The following is a 17474-nucleotide window of genomic DNA, read 5'->3' on the forward strand; positions in this document are numbered from 1 at the left end:
TTGTGTTAGTGAAATCAAAGAACGAGGTCACTGTGATAGAATAATTATGGCATAACAGTCTGTGAACCCTTCACAAAACGGACTTCAGGTACTTCTTACAGTAAGATAACTACCCAGACAATAGAAGTATGGCTGGGCGATATATTTAATTAATAAGATGAATTTGAATGTATGTATTGCACGATATTCCAAATGCCAGTAACGCAGAATCACATCTTTTTTGTTTTTATGAGCGTTTATGTCTGCTTGTTCACATATTGTCTTTTTGGTCTTGTCTCATTCGCTCCTTCTGTGCTGTGCACCTTCCCATTTATACCAGAGATTTGCATATAATGGCGAGATGCTCAAGTCTTTTCGCCCTAACAACGGGAGCCGTTGTCCCAAAGGCGGGAATACAGGAGACAAGCTTAGGTTCAAAATAAGTGCATAGAAACGCATTGGACTTATTTTGTATATATTTTTACGAGAGTGAAACCTCTTGCTTCGCCGCTTTCTTCCAAGCCCCTCCTCCTACCACTCACAACAACAAATATGAGAGATCACTTCTTCCTCTCTGACAAACTGTTTCAACTCGCTATTTGCATTTGAGGTTTGGTCCAACAGAATCGGTCACCAACACCAAAACACATTATTTTACTGTAATAGAGAAGTTAACCTTTCGAACCATACACTGTTTGTCTCAACTCTTCACATTTTGAGCAGAGCAGACACTACTAAAACGGATGTACCAATGAACATTCATTCTGGAAAATGAATGCTCAGGTTTGTCGCGCGCGCATTAAGTTACCACGTATCGCTAGCAGCATTTTAGTCAAATCAAGATTGTTATACTAGCTGTTTAGTCTGTATTTTATAATGTGCAATAAGCATAAAACAATTATATATGGAATTGGCAACTCGTTGTCATTCTGAGAAATAAGGTAGGCCACTTGATTTCAACATGTGAACAAAGTGGACAGGCTAGCATGCTGTTCAAACAGTTGGAGATGGACAGAAGGTTGTGTTCATAACAATTCAACTGTTCTACCTTGTTAGCTGAATTCAGAGCTTGTGAAATTATACCTAGATCCAAGTTGGCTAAATTTCAAATATAAATACTAGCTGGCTACTCACTAGCACGTGGGCTTGAGAGATTGTTTATGAGACCTGTGTTAATTAAGCAGTAAGGCCCGAGGGAGTGTGGTATATGGCCAGTATACCACAGCTAAGGGCTGTTCTTAGGCACAACGCAACGCGGAGTGCTAGGAAACACCCCAAGCCATGGTATATTGGCCATATATCACAAACCCCCGATGTGCCTTATTGCTATTTTAAACTGGTTACCAACGTAATTAGAGCAATGTTTTGTCACACCCATGGTATACGATCTGATATACCACGGCTTTCGGCCAATCAGCATTCAGGGCTTGAACCACCCAGTTTATAATTTGCTATAATGCCTGCTACATTATTAGTGAATATGCATTATGTATGGTTCTGGTTAAATTTGTTACAAAATGGGCATTTGTATAGACAGACCTGAAAGCCAGATCAATGATTATTGCAAAAAAAGCAGGTACAACTATTTTGATAAAATCAATACATTATTAGTGGGTCTTATGGTTATGGAAGGAATATATTCAGCCTAGGTATAATTTCAAAAGCTCTGAATTTATTAGATTATTGCTTACTGTCTTAAATGCAGTGTTTTTTTTTTACCTTTAATTGTACAACAAAGCATATATATCATGAATCGCCGATAAGTTTGAAATAAAATTGAGATATGAGTTTTAGGTCATATCGCCCAGCCCTAATTAGAAGTGAGGTGGTCTAATTATTATCAAGTGCACATCCATCCTGACCATAGACCACTTAAGGTAGCACTTTTATTTACTTGGAACCTACATGGTAAAATGGTCAATTACACAATAATAACCAAGTCATTTCTGTACTGTAAAATAAAGCGCTACCAACCTCTCATAGAAAGTGGATGGGAACATACTTGAAAAAAGTTCTCACAAAAAACATCAGTCAACCTAAAGCAACATAACTACAAAGCAGTCAAAATTGTCATTAGGGTAGATTTTTGTACCAAAAGGCAGCACCTCCTGAGAACTTAAAACATGGTGGTCCTGATAATGATATGGTGGGTGCTCACCTGGGCTTTCTCCTTGTAAGGCTGCAGATCGGCCACCAGCCTCTCCAGCTCCTGGGCCTTCTCCCTGGAGACACTCAGCTCCTGCTTGGTCTGGTCAGCCTGACCCTGCAGCTCCTTGAGCTGCTTGGCATGGTGCTCTGAGGCCTGAGACAGGGCTTGCTGCTGAGAGGTCTGCAGCTCCTTGGCCTGGGCCTCACCCTGGAGCAAACTCTTCTCCTACACACAACATAAAGAGGGCAAGAGTAGATAACATCAATAATTTGCTGTTTGAAAGGGGGGAAGTGGTAGAGTGAGGTATTCCGTGTTTATGGTAGAGACAGTAAAAAGTATATTCCTGAGAAGAAAAATGTATGCTGTTTTACAACAAACATCTAATCATCTACTTTATCCCGACCATCAACATCTCAAAGCCTTCACTGGGTTGTCACTCACCAGTTGTGTGATCTTCTCCTGCAGGTTGCTTAGCTGACCCTGATGCTCCTGCTCCTTCCGGGCCACTTCCTGCTGTTGTTGCTCCTCAGAACGTGCTCTCTGCTCCTTCTCCTCTGCAAGTTGAGTCTGTAACTCTTCCAGCTTCCTAGGTAAGGGGGAGGAGGGGTAGAGGGGGGTGACTCTCTGACCAAGTGAGACAGGTGGCATTCAAACAAATCAGGGATTCATTGTAGGGGGCAGATTCAAATGTTTTTGGACTGAAACTGATGAACTGAAAACCAGGGTGATGGAAAAGTCAATAAATAAGTGATTATACACTGAGTATACCAAACATTAAGAACACCTTACTAATATTGAGTTGCACTACCCCACACTGGAAACTGAAAAGCGTTAAAAACCCAGCAGCGTTGCAGTTCTTGACACAAACCATTGTGCATGACACCTACTACCATACCCCGTTCAAAGACACTTCAATATTTAATCTTGCCCATTCACCCTCTGAACAGAACACTTATCAATCAATCAAATGTATTTATAAAGCCCTTTTTACATCAGCCGATGTCACAAAGTGCTGCACAGAATCCCAGCCTAAAACCCCAAACAGCAAGCAATGCAGATGTAGACAAACAGTGGCTAGGAAAAACTCCCTAGAAAGGCAGGAACCTAGGAAGAAACTTAGAGAGGAACCAGGCTCTGAGGGGTGGCCAATCCTCTTCTGGCTGTGCCGGGTGGAGATTATAACAGAACATGGCCAAGATGTTCAAACGCTCATAGATGACCAGCAGGGTCATACAATCAATTGTCTCAAGGCATAAAAATCCTTATTTAACCTGTCTCCACCCCTTCATCTACACTGATTGAAGTGGATTTAACAAGTAACATCAGTAAGGGATCATAGCTTTCACTTGGAATCACCTGGTCAGTTTGTCATGGAAAGAGCAGGTGCTCTTAATGTTTTGTATACTCAGTGCATGTTCGACGGTTTTGTGCATCGTTGTCACACGCTCATTAAATATTGTCACTAGCGGTTAACCTGATTGTCGACGGTGAAATTAAGCCAATCTATTTGCATACGTTTGAGAACACCTTTGTTCATGACATTTCATTTCATTGTGTACCTTTCTTTCTGAGTGAGGTCTTCATTCATTTTGGTAAGCTGTGCTGAACTGTCACCTGATGACTTCATCATGTCTGAGATGTCACTTTGGAGCTTGGCCTTGTCGTTTGCGAGCTGATCAAGCTTCTCCTCTCCAGCCTTTAGCTTCCTCTCCAGCCCTGGGTCAGAGGAAAACATCATTCAGTCAAGGGTAACAAGCCTCAGTCCACATACACAATCACTAGTGATGGGGGGGTTACAATTGCATATCGCAATATTATTTTGAACGATATTATATTGATACTTTGACTCCCAAGTATTGATCTGTAAAAAAAATACATATGATGTGCTAGGTAGCGTTAGCTAGCACTAGTCGGCTGTACTAGCTTTTTCTCCATCTTCTTTTTAAATAGTGAGCCAATGTTTTCAGCACTTATTTCCATGACTGATCAAAACTTATTTTCTCATGCTCTCTCGTCTCTCTGCAGCAGAAATATAGTGAGTAATGTGTTTGGAACATCAAATTGCAATAAAATTGCAGTATTGAATCGCAATACATATAGAATCGTGAGAATCTGCACTGTTGGTTAAGGGCTTGTAAGTAGCATTTCACAGTAAGGTCTACACTTGTTGTATTCGGCCCATGTGACAAATAAAGTTTGATTTGATTCGCAATACATATCGTATCGGCACCTAAGTATCGCAATAATTTCGTATCGTGAGGTCCATGACAATTCCCAGCCATAACAAGCTAACACTCTTCCAGCTTCCTAGGTAAGGGGGAGGAGGGGGAGAGGGGGGTGACTCTCTGACCAAGTGAGACAGGTGGCATTCAAACAAATCAGGGATCAGTGCATTTATATTTTCCAACGGGCCTATACATTTGGGTGAGGTTTTATTCTCGCCTGAGTAGCCTCGTTTCACTGCCAAAAATAAAATTAAACCATCTAGTGTTCAGCGAAATAACAACACAATGTCAAATACAGGTAGCCTAGTTGAATAATTAACATCCAATCACATTAACCGTTACTCTCTAGCGGGAAACGTTCACTCTTGCGCAGACATTTAGAAACGTGACAATTTGAGAAAAAAAAGCCACAGGAGCTTTTTGAGTGAGAATAAAGACGACATTCAAGTAGTGACATGCATAAAAGCAACAGATACAATTAATAAGAAGGGGCTAGAAGCGTCTTAAATGGTGAGCTACCGAGTGGCTAGGACAGACAAGCCCCATACTATTGTGGTGGACTTAATTCTGCATGCTGCAGCGGATATGGCTGGGACAATGCTGGGGGAAAAGGCCCAAAAAACTATACAGACAATGCCTTCATCAAACAACAGTTTCACGCATCATTGACATGGCAGGAGATGTTTTGAAATTACTGCTTCACATACAAGCCAGTGAATTCTATGTGTTACAGCTGGATGAGTCAAACGACGTGGCGGGCCTGGCACAGCTCCTGGTATATGTCCATTACGTTTATGGGGGTCAATTAAGGAAGACATCCTCTTCTGCAATCCACTGGACAGCTTTGTGACATCAAATGGAGTTTGGTGGTCAAGATGTTTTGGTATCTGTACTGATGGGGCAAAAGCCATGACTGGGAGACATAGTGAAATGGTAACGCACGTGCAAGCAGTTGCTCCCGACACCACTTGGGAACACTGCAGCATCCACCGAGAGGCTCTTACTGCCAAAGGAATGCCTGACAGCTTGAAAGACATTTTGGACACTACAGTGAAAATGATTAACTTTGTTAAAGCAAGGCCCCTGAACTCTTGTGTATTTTCTGCACTACGCAATGATATGGGCAGCGACCATGTAACGCTTTTACAACATACAGAAGTGTTCTGTATTGACCCGTTTTTTTAAATTGAGAGACGAGCTTAAAGTCTTCTTTACTGACCATAATTTTCACTTGTCTGACTGATTGCATGATGACGAGTTTCTCACACAACTGGCCTATCTGGGTGATGTTTTTTCTCGCCTGAATGACCTGAATCTAGGATTACTGGGACTCTCCGCAACTATATTCAATGTGCGGGACAAAATTGAGGCTATGATTAAGAAGTTGGAGCTCTTCTCTGTCTGCATTAACAAAGACAACACACAGGTCTTTCCATCATTGTATGGTTTTTTTTGTGTTCAAATGAACTCAAGCTTACAGACAATGTAAAATGTGATATAGCGAAGCACCGGAGTGAGTTGGGTGCGCAATTACGCAGGTACTTTCCCAAAAGGATGACACAAACAACTGGATTCATTATCCCTTTCATGCCCTGCCTCCAGTCCACTTACTGATATCTGAACAATAGAGCCTCATCGAAATTGCAACAAGCGGTTCTGTGAGAATTTAATTTAATCAGAAGCCACTGCCAGATTTCTGGATTGGGATGAGCTCAGAGTATCCTGCCTTGGCAAATCGCACTGTTAAGACACTGATGCCCTTTGCAACCACATACCTATGTGAGAGTGGATTCTTGGCCCTCACTAGCATGAAAACTAAATAAAGGCACTGACTGTGTGTGGAAAATGATTTAAGACAGACTCTCTCCAATACAACATTGCAGAGTTATGTGCATCCTTTCAAGCACACCCTTCTCATTAACCTGTGGTGAGTTATTCACAATTTTCGATTAACAAATAAAGTTTTATATGTAAGATGGCTAAATAAAGAGAAAAATTGTTGATGATTATTATTATATTATTATTTGTGCCCTGGTCCTATAAGAGCGCTTTGTCACTTCCCACGAACCGGGTTGTGACAAAAACTCACACTCATTCTTATGTTTAATAAATGTATTGTATAGTGTGTGTGTGGCAGGCTTACAATAATGTAAAAAAAAACATTTGAGAGTGCGCTGACCCTGTTGCTAGAGGGGGTACACAGCTGAAGGTTGGAACGTTTGGAGGTGTATGGGACTATAAAAAGTTTGGGAACCGCTATCTACCAGAAACACTACAACAAAAAACAGCAGGTTTGGAGACCCCTGGTGTAGGTTACACAACTGAACGCATGTAGGGAGAATGGTCACATTGAGCTGTGTGTCCTGTAGGTTAAGAACCACAGCGCTGGCCAGTGTTCTGACCTGCAAGTTGGCTTCTAAGAGCCTCTGATTCGGTGGAGAGCGATGTGCACTGCCCCTCTTTTTCGCCAAGCTTCTGAAGCAACTCTGAGAGAATTAAGAGACTGACACTATTAGCTTGCGTCATTCAAGCGCTTAACACCATGCAGCACAAATACATGTACTATATGTACTAATCTACTGTGTACTGCCTGGCCCTGTGGACCAATATAATACATAATTTTTTATAAAACCACATCATTGTTAGTCATTAAATTAGCTTGAAGTCAACATTTTGTCTCTAGGAATATGATGCGTCTTGCTGATAAAAACACATGTAACACAAGTAATAAGAAAACAAAGACTAACGTTAAAGGACCAACATGGTCAAAGTAAATATATTTACCTTGCATAGTTTGTGTTGACTTAGTCTGATCGTCTGTGCTTTCTGACAGTTTTTGTTTCTGAGGAAATAAAACTTTGATGAATACATCCGTGCGTGCGTTAGTCAGAAAAGTATTCCATGACAAACCTCAAAATGGTTGCCAATTACTAATGTTATACACAAGTTTCATCATAAGTGTATAATTGAAGGTCTACCTATAGGTAGATACTTTATCATTCCCATGAAAACAAAAAGCTAGCATTTCAATACTATGCTCTTCCTTACCTGAGCTTACCTTAAGCCCTACTGTCCCATCAGTCATGCAAGGCCACCCACTCCCATTCCCTGGCTCCTCACCACCCCACATAAGCGCTAGTACTCACCACGTTGCCCAGCTCTTGCTCCAGAGAGCCCGTGTTCTGCTGCACAGTGGTCAGGCTCTGCTGCAAGGAGAGGATCTCCTGCTGCCTGCCCTCCAGCTCAGAGCTCAACTCACTGACCTACAGCCATAGGCCAGGGCATGACACCATGAACATGGAGGACATTTTTGGGGGGGGGGAATGAATGTGTGACATTATGAATATGAAGGACAAGCTAAAAATGAATCCAAATGAAACAAAGTAATGACTGAAGGTAAGGGTAAATCATAACATGACATACCAGTTGTATTTATTTCATGCCAATATTTCTGGAAAACTCACATGGACGTAAAATAGAAACTGGATACGGTCATGGACAATGGGAGGATGGTATGGGTATGGACCTACCTTGTTGCCCTGTGAGCAAGCTTGTCTCTGGGTCTCCTCCAGCTGGGTCCTCAAACTCTGGAGCTCTTGGTTACCTTGGCCTGCCTGGGAGTGCAGAGCCTCCATAGCTGCCACCTGCTCCTGGACCTCCTTGGCCCTGTCCTGGGTCTGCTGGACTAGCTTAGCCTCCTGCTCCTCCAGTTCCTTTACCTTCAGCTCAGCAGTGTGCAGTTTGACTAGCACATCCTCCATCTCCACCAGGTGCTGCTCCTCAGCACTCTCCACACTGGACCGCAGGCTCTCCTCCAGGCGCTCCTTCTCCTCTGACACGACCAGCAGCTGTTTGTTGAGCTCCCCCGTCTCCTGTGCCCGGGCTGCAGCCTCTGCCACACACCTGGCCCCAGCCTCTTTCAGTGCCTGCTTGTGCTCCACCTTCAGCCTCTCCAGGGCACTCTTGGTCTCCACCAGCTCTGTCGCCTGGGAGCCAGCCCCTTTGCTGAAGGAAACCTTAATCTCCTCCATGGCCTGCTGGTGTGAGGCGATGGCAGATTCCAGCTTAGAGCTCCACAGCTCTATGGCGTCTGCATTCTCCTTCTCGTTCTGGCTGATGTGCAGCTTCAACTGCTCGTTGTCAGTGGAAATCTTGGTGGATGAGACTTGGAGCTGGGCCATTGCCTCACTGTGTGCCTTCTCCTCCGCTGCCAGCTTCTCCCTCATCCCGGCATGCTCAACCCGTTGCTGGTCTTCCTGAGAAGCCAGCTGAGCCCTCAGAGAGCTCACCTCCTCCAGGAGAGGGGAGGTAGTGGAGTCTGAGCCCTCTGACTCTTGCTGGGCCTCCAGACGCAACCGCAGGTCATCCACCTCCCTGGTCCTCAGCACCAGGTCCCTCTCCAGCTCCATTATGCGGGACTTCTCTGAAACTGTGGCCACCTATGGGATGGCACAACTCTGGCTCAAACAAAACTGTGTTCTTCAACCTTTGGAAACATTGTGATTGTGCATGTACTGACTGTTGAAACCCCCTGCCATCAGATAGGTCTACGGGGAGGAATCTTTTTCAAAGAGGGTCCTATAGAAACAGATGTCCACCATAGTTGCAGTAGTAGCGTAAATCAAGTAAACAGTGCAATCCCACATTTACATAGGATGCCTACAGTTGAAATATTACACTGCCCTCTAGTGGATATAAAATAAAACCATATCATTCCTCACATGTAATTCTTGTGTATTAAACTACACTCCCCAAGTGCTGCAGCGTTTACTGGTTTTCATCCTTACCTTTTAATCAGGGGTCGATTTAGACCAGAATAAAACCAGATAGACTTTCTTGCCAACTAATGATATCAACCTATGAATTAAGGACCGGGGGAAAAGAAAACCAGTAGACTACGGCTCTTGAGAATGGCAGTTGAATACCCCTGCATTGGCTGACACCCCTGAGGGAAGCACAGAAGAATTGCTAAGGGATGGGAGTAGGAGAAAGACTTACAAGAGGCGGGGGATACTAGATGGGCAGGGCAATTGGGGCTTGTAGGATTGGGGGGGTGGGACAAAGGACCACTGGGAATAAGGGATGGTTGTATATAGGGGTGCTGTCTGGCTACATGTCCTAACAGCAAAGTCTTTGAGACTGTGTGCTAACTGTGAGCAGAGGAACACATGGAGAAAGAGGCAAAAGAATCAGACGGCTTTGCCGTTCTCTGGGTAAAACCTAATCTAAAAAGAACAGAATTGTTGTATAGTTAAACTAAAAGTATAGTAAAAAAATAACCCTGATGTTTTCAAATGTTTTCAGTTACAGCAGTAAAGTGGTTACGATTGCTGTACTGGTGACACACAGGAATGTGAATGGTTCATGTTTGACAAAATGGGAAGAAAATGAAACCCTGCGTAAGATGCTGCATATTATAAAGCAACTTTGAAATTGGTTTAATTGGTAGCACACACCTTGGAACTACGGATAAGGCCAATAGATAATATTAGTTGCTAACAAGTAAAAAGATTAGACAACTACACCATTCAATGTTTGCTTAGTGACATTCAAATGCAGCTACAGTGCCTTCAGAAAGTATTCATACCCCCTGACTTATTCCACTTTGTTGTTACAACACAAATGGTTCTTTCACCCATCTACACACAATACCCCATAATGACAGTAAAAACATGTTTTTAGATTTTTTTTCAAATGTATTGAAAATTAAATACAGAAATATCATTTACATAAGTATTCACACCCCTGAGTCAGCGATTACAGCTGTCAGTCTTTCTGGGTAAGTCTAAGAGCTTTGCACACCTAGATTGTACAATATCTGCACATTATTCTTAAAAAAAAAAATTCTAGCTCTGTAAAGTTGGTTGTTGATCATTGCTAGACAGCCATTTATAAGTCTTGCCATAGATGTTTAAGCCGATTTAAGTCAAAACCGTAACTAGGCCGCTCAGGAACATTCAATGTCGTCTTGGCAAGCAACTCCAGTGTATATTTGGCCTTGAGTTTAAGGTTATTGTCCTGCTGAAAGGTGAATTTGTCTCCCAGTGTCTGTTGGAAAGCAGACTGAACCAAGCTTTCCTCTAGGATTTTGCTTAGCTCTATTCCATTTATTTTTACCCCCCAAAAAAACTCCCTAGTCCTTGCCGATGACAAGCATACCCATAACATGATGCAGCCACCACCATGCTTGAAAATATGAAGAGTAGTATTTGCCACATTTTTTGCAGTTTTCCTTTAGTGCCTTATTGCAAACAGGATGCATATTTTTGAATTGTTTTATTCTGTACAGGCTTCCTTTTCACTTTATTATTTAGGTTAGTATTGTGGAATAACTCCAATGTTGTTGATTCATCCTCAGTTCTCCCCCATCACAGCCATTAAACTCTGCAACTGTTTTAAAGTCACCATTGGCATCATGGTGAAATCCCTGAGCAGTTTCCTTCCTCTCCGGCAACTGAGTTAGAAAGGACGCCTGTATCTTTGTAGTAACTGGGTGTATTGATAAACGATCCAAAGACTAATAACTTGATTATGCTCAAAGGGATATTCAATATTATGCTCAAAGGGATATTATTATTTATTTTTTTATTTACCCATCTACTAAAAGGTATTTATTAGGATCCCTATTAGCCGCTGCAGAGATATCAGCTACTCTTCCTGGGGTCCACATGAAACATGACATTATACATAGTACAGAACATTACAAGTCAAGGACTGAAATACATCAATTTAAAACGCCCTTCTTTGCGAGGCATTGGAAAACCTATCTGGTCTTTGTGGTCGAATCTGTGTTTGAAATTCACTGCTCGACTGAGGGACCTTGCAGATAATTGTATTTGTGGGGTTCAAATATGAGTTAGTCATTCAAAAATCACATTAAACACTATAATGGCACACAGAGTGAGTCCATGCAACTTGTGACTTATTAAGAAAATGTGTTTACTCCTGAACTTATTTAGGCTAGCCATAACAAAGGGGATGAATACTTATTGACTCAAGACATTTCAGCTTTTAATTTTTAATTAATTTGTAAAGATTTCTCAAGACACTTTGACATTATACAGTTATTGTGTGTAGGCCAGTGACAAAAAAAAATCTAAATGTAATCAATTTTAAATTCAGGCTGTAACACAACAAAGTGTGAAAAAAGTCAAGGGGTGTGAATACTTTCTGAAGGTACTGTAAATATTGACTCCTACCGTTCCCAACCCTCTAAGGCAGAAAAGGTCAGAAAAACAGCATATGGAAGCCAGTGCTACAGGTATCTGGAGATCCTCTGTACCCCATCCCAAGATTTTCAACATTACCCTGGCCCCATCCCCACTCCTTCCAAACGCAGAGCTATGTAGAGCAAGATCCATTACCCTAGTGTCTTCTAACTCTCTCTGGAGTTTCTCAGCTTTGGTCTTTTCAAAGAGCAGGCTCTGTTCAAGCTCCTTAATGTGGGCATGCTCCAGTTTGGTCTGCGTCTGTTAGTAAAGAAGGGAGAGGAAGAGAACACAACCAGTGCCACTATCACATGCCAGCCCAACACAGAGAGGAAGAGGGAGGTGGGAAGATTTGCGGGTGGGTGGTTGGGTGGAGTAGGGTGTTGAGGGAGGTGGAGTGGGGATGGGAGGGGAAGGGTACCCCATGCCTAGCACAGGTGAGTATTGGGGATGTTGATGAAGGAAGGTGATATGAGGATATGGGAGAAGGAGCAAGGGAAATGGGGAGATGTGTTATACTTATGGGTATGCAGAGGAATACATGCAGAATGACCTGGTGAACCACGACAGGGACAGACTATGAAGGAATGCATAGAGGCATGTGTGAACTGAGTGAGTGAGCCGGCAAATGAGTGAAAATCTAAATGGACGAGACCCCCCCCCCCTCCACCCCCCGTTTTACTCCATGACATGAAGAGCCTTCATGCACAGAAAAGGGACAGCAACACTGCTCTCTCTCTCTTTTGTGATTGCTCCCATTTGTAAAGATCACTGATCAGTAGATCAATAAAGAAATACCAAAAACCCATGTACATTTATAGAACTTAGAACAGACAAAATCAGTAAACACTGTAGAATATGGGGCAAAACATATAAAATGGACGAGTACTCTGATAAACACCTCCCCCTCCCAAAACTGATACATTAAGTTTAATATTAAGGTTAAAATGCCCCTAATAATTCAATGCTACCAAGTGCAGAACATTTACTTTAAATTTCAACAGATTGCAATGGGAAGGTCAGAGGTCAAGCCTGTGAGATGGTGGAGGGGAGCATCTCCAGTGGTTCCATGCTTAGCACTGGGCCAACATGAAGGACAAGGGGAGGAGAGGAAACAGAAGCAGTAACATCACTGATTGAAGTAGGTAGAGGACAACATTAGTACACCGTCAACTGTTGCCGTGTTGGTTTGATTTTAGGGTTTTTTGTAAGTTTGTTTGTTTTTAAAAGCTGCATGCATGTGCTTAATACATTTGTTGCAGTAATTAGTACACAGACCGTTAGTATGCAAACAAAATAAGATAAAAAAAAGGGGTATTACTTCTAACCCTGTGGCACTCATTTTTAAAGATAACGTTTGTAGTGGAATGCCTTCAGGGTAATTGGGATGGTCCCGATTGTAGTGGCACTGTGGGATAGATAATGACAAATCATGTTCATGTTAACAGCCACCCTGAGCCCATTTGCTTCCGAGTCTCTGCTCCGTAAACAAAGATATGGGTTGCCAAGGGAGAGGCAGAAATAGTTAGTTGTTTTCCCCAAAAATTGCCCACCTTTCCTCATTCCCATCAAATAGAACTAGAGAGATGTGTTGGGGAACAACACTGTGCTAACCTTAGTCTGATGTACCACTGGTATTTCTTAACGAGTGGAACACAGGAAATAAATAAACACCAACAAATTCCTAAAATGATTCTCGGATCAGGTGTTCACTTCAAGCAAACTATGTTCCAAAACACTTTAGGAACATTCAAGCTATGTGAATCCCACTGTGTGGATTTCTACATGTTACATAGTCATGAAATGAGAAAGACCTCCAGATTTGTGCAGATCGGCCTGAGAAAGGCACCGCGCAAATTTGGAATAGTAGTTTGGGGGCGTTATTTGTAGATCAGCGAGTCTGCGCAGTGCCATGCTCAGGCTGACCCTCTACAATGCGCAGTAGCATGACTTCATGGATACTAGAAGCGCATGAGAGCCAGGCTCAGTCAGATCTGATTCTGACACAACCCTGCTCCATGTGGGAATAGATGACCTTGCTGTCACTTGTGAGTGCCATCAGCACCATAGAGAGAATGAGATTTCAGTCAGTCTCATTTTACAGGGCATATGAGATGGCTGTGGGCACTGGGCAGGACGGATCTCTGGTCTACGTAGACAGACTGGAGAGAATACTTAATACTCAGTCCTTGGCATTCTAGACTAAGGAGATGTCACTGATCACTACCCTGTCAACTTAAAATCCCAAGCCGGAGGCCAAACTGTTGATCTAATGCATACATTACAGAGTATCCAAATAGTGACCGTCTGTAAGATATATTAATTCCTTACGTTAGAAACTATAAGGCACATTCTGCACCACTCTAATCTCAGGGATCGGGAGCAGGGATGTTGCAGAGTGACTTCATTCCAGAGATGAACTCCAGTCTGCATTGTCATCAAAACGCTTTTACCTCAAAATGTCCCAATTTGACAAGACAGGGAGTTTTAACTGCAGTCCTGATGAGCTGCAGCAGTGGTGTACTTCTGATACACCTCAGCATCAAAGTGATTAATTCCAGTCACTTAGGGGCAGATTTCGACTTGAGATAGGGGCATGTGAATCAAAGATACTACTATGTGCATACAAAGGAAACCCGTATACATATTTTTGGAGTGTGTGTAGAACAGTGTGTGTTTACCTCCAGATCTCCTTTGGTAATGCAAGCTTCCTCCACGCGAAACTGAAGGTCCTCCACCTTTCTATCACACAGAGCACACTTCATATTATAGTTCAGAAACATTGAACACAAGAGGTCTGAAAAGGAATCATGGATCAAGAGGTCTGAAACAGGGTTTCAAATCTGAACTTGGAATCAAATTCTAGGTTCTAAATTCAACACTCCACTGTGGAGATTGGATACACATAATTCATCTGCCCCCCCCCCCCATTTTCCTTTTGTGATACTGTGCTGATAATCTTATAAACACATAGTTATACCCATAGTAAGACCCCATGCCCCCAGGTCTCCTGTCACCCCCAGGTCTCCTGTCACCCCCAGGTCTCCTGTCACCCCCAGGTCTCCTGTCAACCCCAGGTCTCCTGTCAACCCCAGGTCTCCTGTCACCCCACACCCCTCTGAAGCCTCACCTTTTCTCCTCCTCCAGCTGATTGAGCAGCTCAACCTTCTCCTTGTCAGCAGCCTCCACCAGGGTGCGTAATTGGTCCATCTTGGCCTCCATCTTCACATGATACACATGAATATGCATTCATTAAACAGGTCATGACACCCAAGAAAAAACTAAATTATTATCGAAGGCAGCTATGCATCCGGCAGCTGGCTGTAAAAAAACAAATATGTTTTTTCATTTACAGTATTGAGCATTGACAGCAGATGGCAGTGCAGAGGTTTATGTGACAAGAGTGTTTGATTGAGGTACAGCACTAAGGTGTTTTCATGGCGCCAGGTTTGTCATTGTCATGCATGACATAATACACTTTTGCTAATGAGAGTTCCAATACTGGAACGTCCTGGATCTCATCTGTGGGGAATGTGTGTGTAAATAATCCTGAGAGCGAACCTTGTATGCTGTGTGTGTGTGTGTGTGTGTGTGTGTGTGTGTGTGTGTGTGTGTGTGTGTGTGTGTGTGTGTGTGTGTGTAAACCATGACAGGGGACGTGTGTGTGTGTGTGTGTATGCATAAGCCATAAGGGGGAGTGTGTATTGACCTGTTCCTGGTCATCTCTCAGCAGGGTCAGTTCCTGCTCCACCTCGCCCACATGGGTGGTTGCCTTGGCCACCTCTGCCCTCTCCATGTCCCGCTCCGCCATCAGCTGCTCGATGTGCTGCTGCTTCTCCTTCAGCACCTCCTGAACTGCTGTGGTGCCAGAGATCTTCCTTGAGTACCGTGATGACGTTTCTGTCAGCTGTGGTGGGGGACCAGAGAAGAGTGTTTAAGACTGGTGAATTGGGGGATGGAGTTCTACCAGACAAGACCCAATTAAAGAACAGACATCTTGTTTACACTGCAGGTGTGTACGTGTGTGCACTTATGAGTGTGTGTCTTTGCGTGTGTGTGTGCTCGTGTTTCTCACCAGGCCTGTGCGACTGGGCTTGGCGCTGACAGAGGAGGTCACAGAGCTCATGGAGCTGATGGAGGAGGTGCTGGGGCTGCGCTTCAGGCCTGAGGGCGTGGCCACCACCTTCCGCACCGTGGTCTTTGCCTTGGCCGGCGTGGTGGAGGGGAAGCCGATGCGCGTGACCTTGTGGACCGGGGCAAACAGGCCATACTTGGGTTGGCACTGAAAGTATCTGGGGAAACACAAATTAAAGGTATAAGACAAAAAACATGTCAGTGCCAACTTTATTATTAAAGTTATTATTAACTTTTTTTTTTCTTTTTTTTTACAATATGTGAATAACACCCATAAGACTTGGCTGTTCTTAACTCTCTTTTATGCCAATTGGTTGCCAGGGAGTGGCATCTTTCTCAAGCCTGTGTAATAATCCTCTCTGGTCTGATTACCTGGTTCCTGCCACTGCCCCATCGTTCTTTCCCAGGGGCTCATCCAGTTCCACACCACACCACTCTCCCTTGGCAAAGTCCGTTTCACCAAGAAAGCGAACCACACCAGCTTTTGTGCCACCAACCTGCAGAGACAGTACAAAGAAAGAGTTCAGAAAAGCCTAATAAAAATAATACCAATAATAATTTAACTTATAGAGCACTTTTCATGACAGAAAGAATATCCAAGCGCCTAGCTTGGCTTGCAATAAAACCTCTAAGGCAACAGTACATAATAATAATCATCAATACATGCAACCTGTTAACATCAAAGAGCTGATAAATGCATAGTCAGCATTTACTTTTCCAATTCTCTAAAGGGAGAATTGAGAAAAGCACCCTCCCTTCAAGTGAATATTGCGAATATTTGATCTTGTATCTCCAGACAAGTTTTTTTTTTTTTTTTTTTTTTTTGCTAGGGGTGGATCAGCTTAATATTGCGGAAAGAATGTTGCTTCCAATGTAATTGTCTGCATCATTTCCAATCCCCCATATTTTTTGGGGTAAATATATATATCCATACACGTATGCATACATATACACATATATACATACACATACCTATATAGACATACATACTTTTTTAAAGAGTATACCTTTATTATTATTCCCCGCAAACCCTACCACCGATCCCCCAATTGGAGTAAACTGATAAACATTTCTGTTTTTACCTTCAATTTATACATCTTATACACATTTTACAGACACAGTCTACTTTATAATAGTTCTCTCTTGTTTGTTCTTAGTCCTTCCTCTATTTCTGTTGTCCATCCAGTTTGATTTCCACTTGTAACTGTGCTATTTCACAAAAGCTCCGCACCTATACACATTTCACAGATCCCGTATGCCCTACATTGTTTATCTTGTTATTAGTCCCACCCTTCAGCTCCACTCAACCCTTCCCATCTATCTTCCAACATCATCCATTTCGGATTTTTATTTGCCATATATTTTTCAACTGTGCTGTGATGCTTCACAAAAGATTTGAATCTTCCTATTCTCATAGCTTCCACGGATTGTAAATAAAAAATAAACATTTTTGCTAAAATAATTATTATATTATTGATTGATTGACTATGGCTTTTCAAATCCCCCAGTATTGCTATCTGTAGCGTTAGTTCTTCGCAAATGTTGCAATTCTTCAGCCATTCCTGGACCTGTGACCAAAAACGAGCTACATACGGACAATACCAAAATAAATGATCTAATGACTCTGCCTCCTCACAGCAGAATCTGCAGAGCTGGGAAGATTGTATCCCCCATATATATAACATTCTATTAGTTGCAAGAATTTTGTACAGTAATTTAAATTGAAAAATTCGAAGTTTTGAATCCGGCGTTGTTTTGCGTATCAATTCATAAACCATG

At 42.7% G+C, this 17474-nt stretch overlaps 1 protein-coding gene across 5 annotated transcripts in view; it reads right to left on the reverse strand.

Annotated features, from left to right (window-relative positions):
• LOC120022158 (CAP-Gly domain-containing linker protein 1-like) overlaps positions 1-17474 on the reverse strand; it is a 46955-nt gene that overhangs the window by 16641 nt on the left and 12840 nt on the right. For 3 of the 5 annotated variants that reach the window (XM_038966331.1, XM_038966064.1, XM_038966128.1), the window contains exons 4-16: positions 16068-16192; positions 15637-15853; positions 15271-15468; positions 14692-14783; positions 14243-14303; positions 11718-11822; positions 7884-8792; positions 7500-7616; positions 7138-7195; positions 6756-6839; positions 3688-3844; positions 2570-2714; positions 2138-2353 (exon numbers count right to left, since the gene is read on the reverse strand). In XM_038966331.1, coding sequence (XP_038822259.1) covers positions 2138-2353; positions 2570-2714; positions 3688-3844; positions 6756-6839; positions 7138-7195; positions 7500-7616; positions 7884-8792; positions 11718-11822; positions 14243-14303; positions 14692-14783; positions 15271-15468; positions 15637-15853; positions 16068-16192 — 2484 coding nt within the window. The remainder of the gene's footprint in view (positions 1-2137; positions 2354-2569; positions 2715-3687; positions 3845-6755; positions 6840-7137; positions 7196-7499; positions 7617-7883; positions 8793-11717; positions 11823-14242; positions 14304-14691; positions 14784-15270; positions 15469-15636; positions 15854-16067; positions 16193-17474) is intronic. The other 2 variants (XM_038966263.1, XM_038966200.1) reach the window with 2 other exon arrangements.

Source organism: Salvelinus namaycush, chromosome 1 (assembly GCF_016432855.1).
Source record: "Salvelinus namaycush isolate Seneca chromosome 1, SaNama_1.0, whole genome shotgun sequence".
Lineage (NCBI taxonomy): Eukaryota > Metazoa > Chordata > Actinopteri > Salmoniformes > Salmonidae > Salvelinus > Salvelinus namaycush.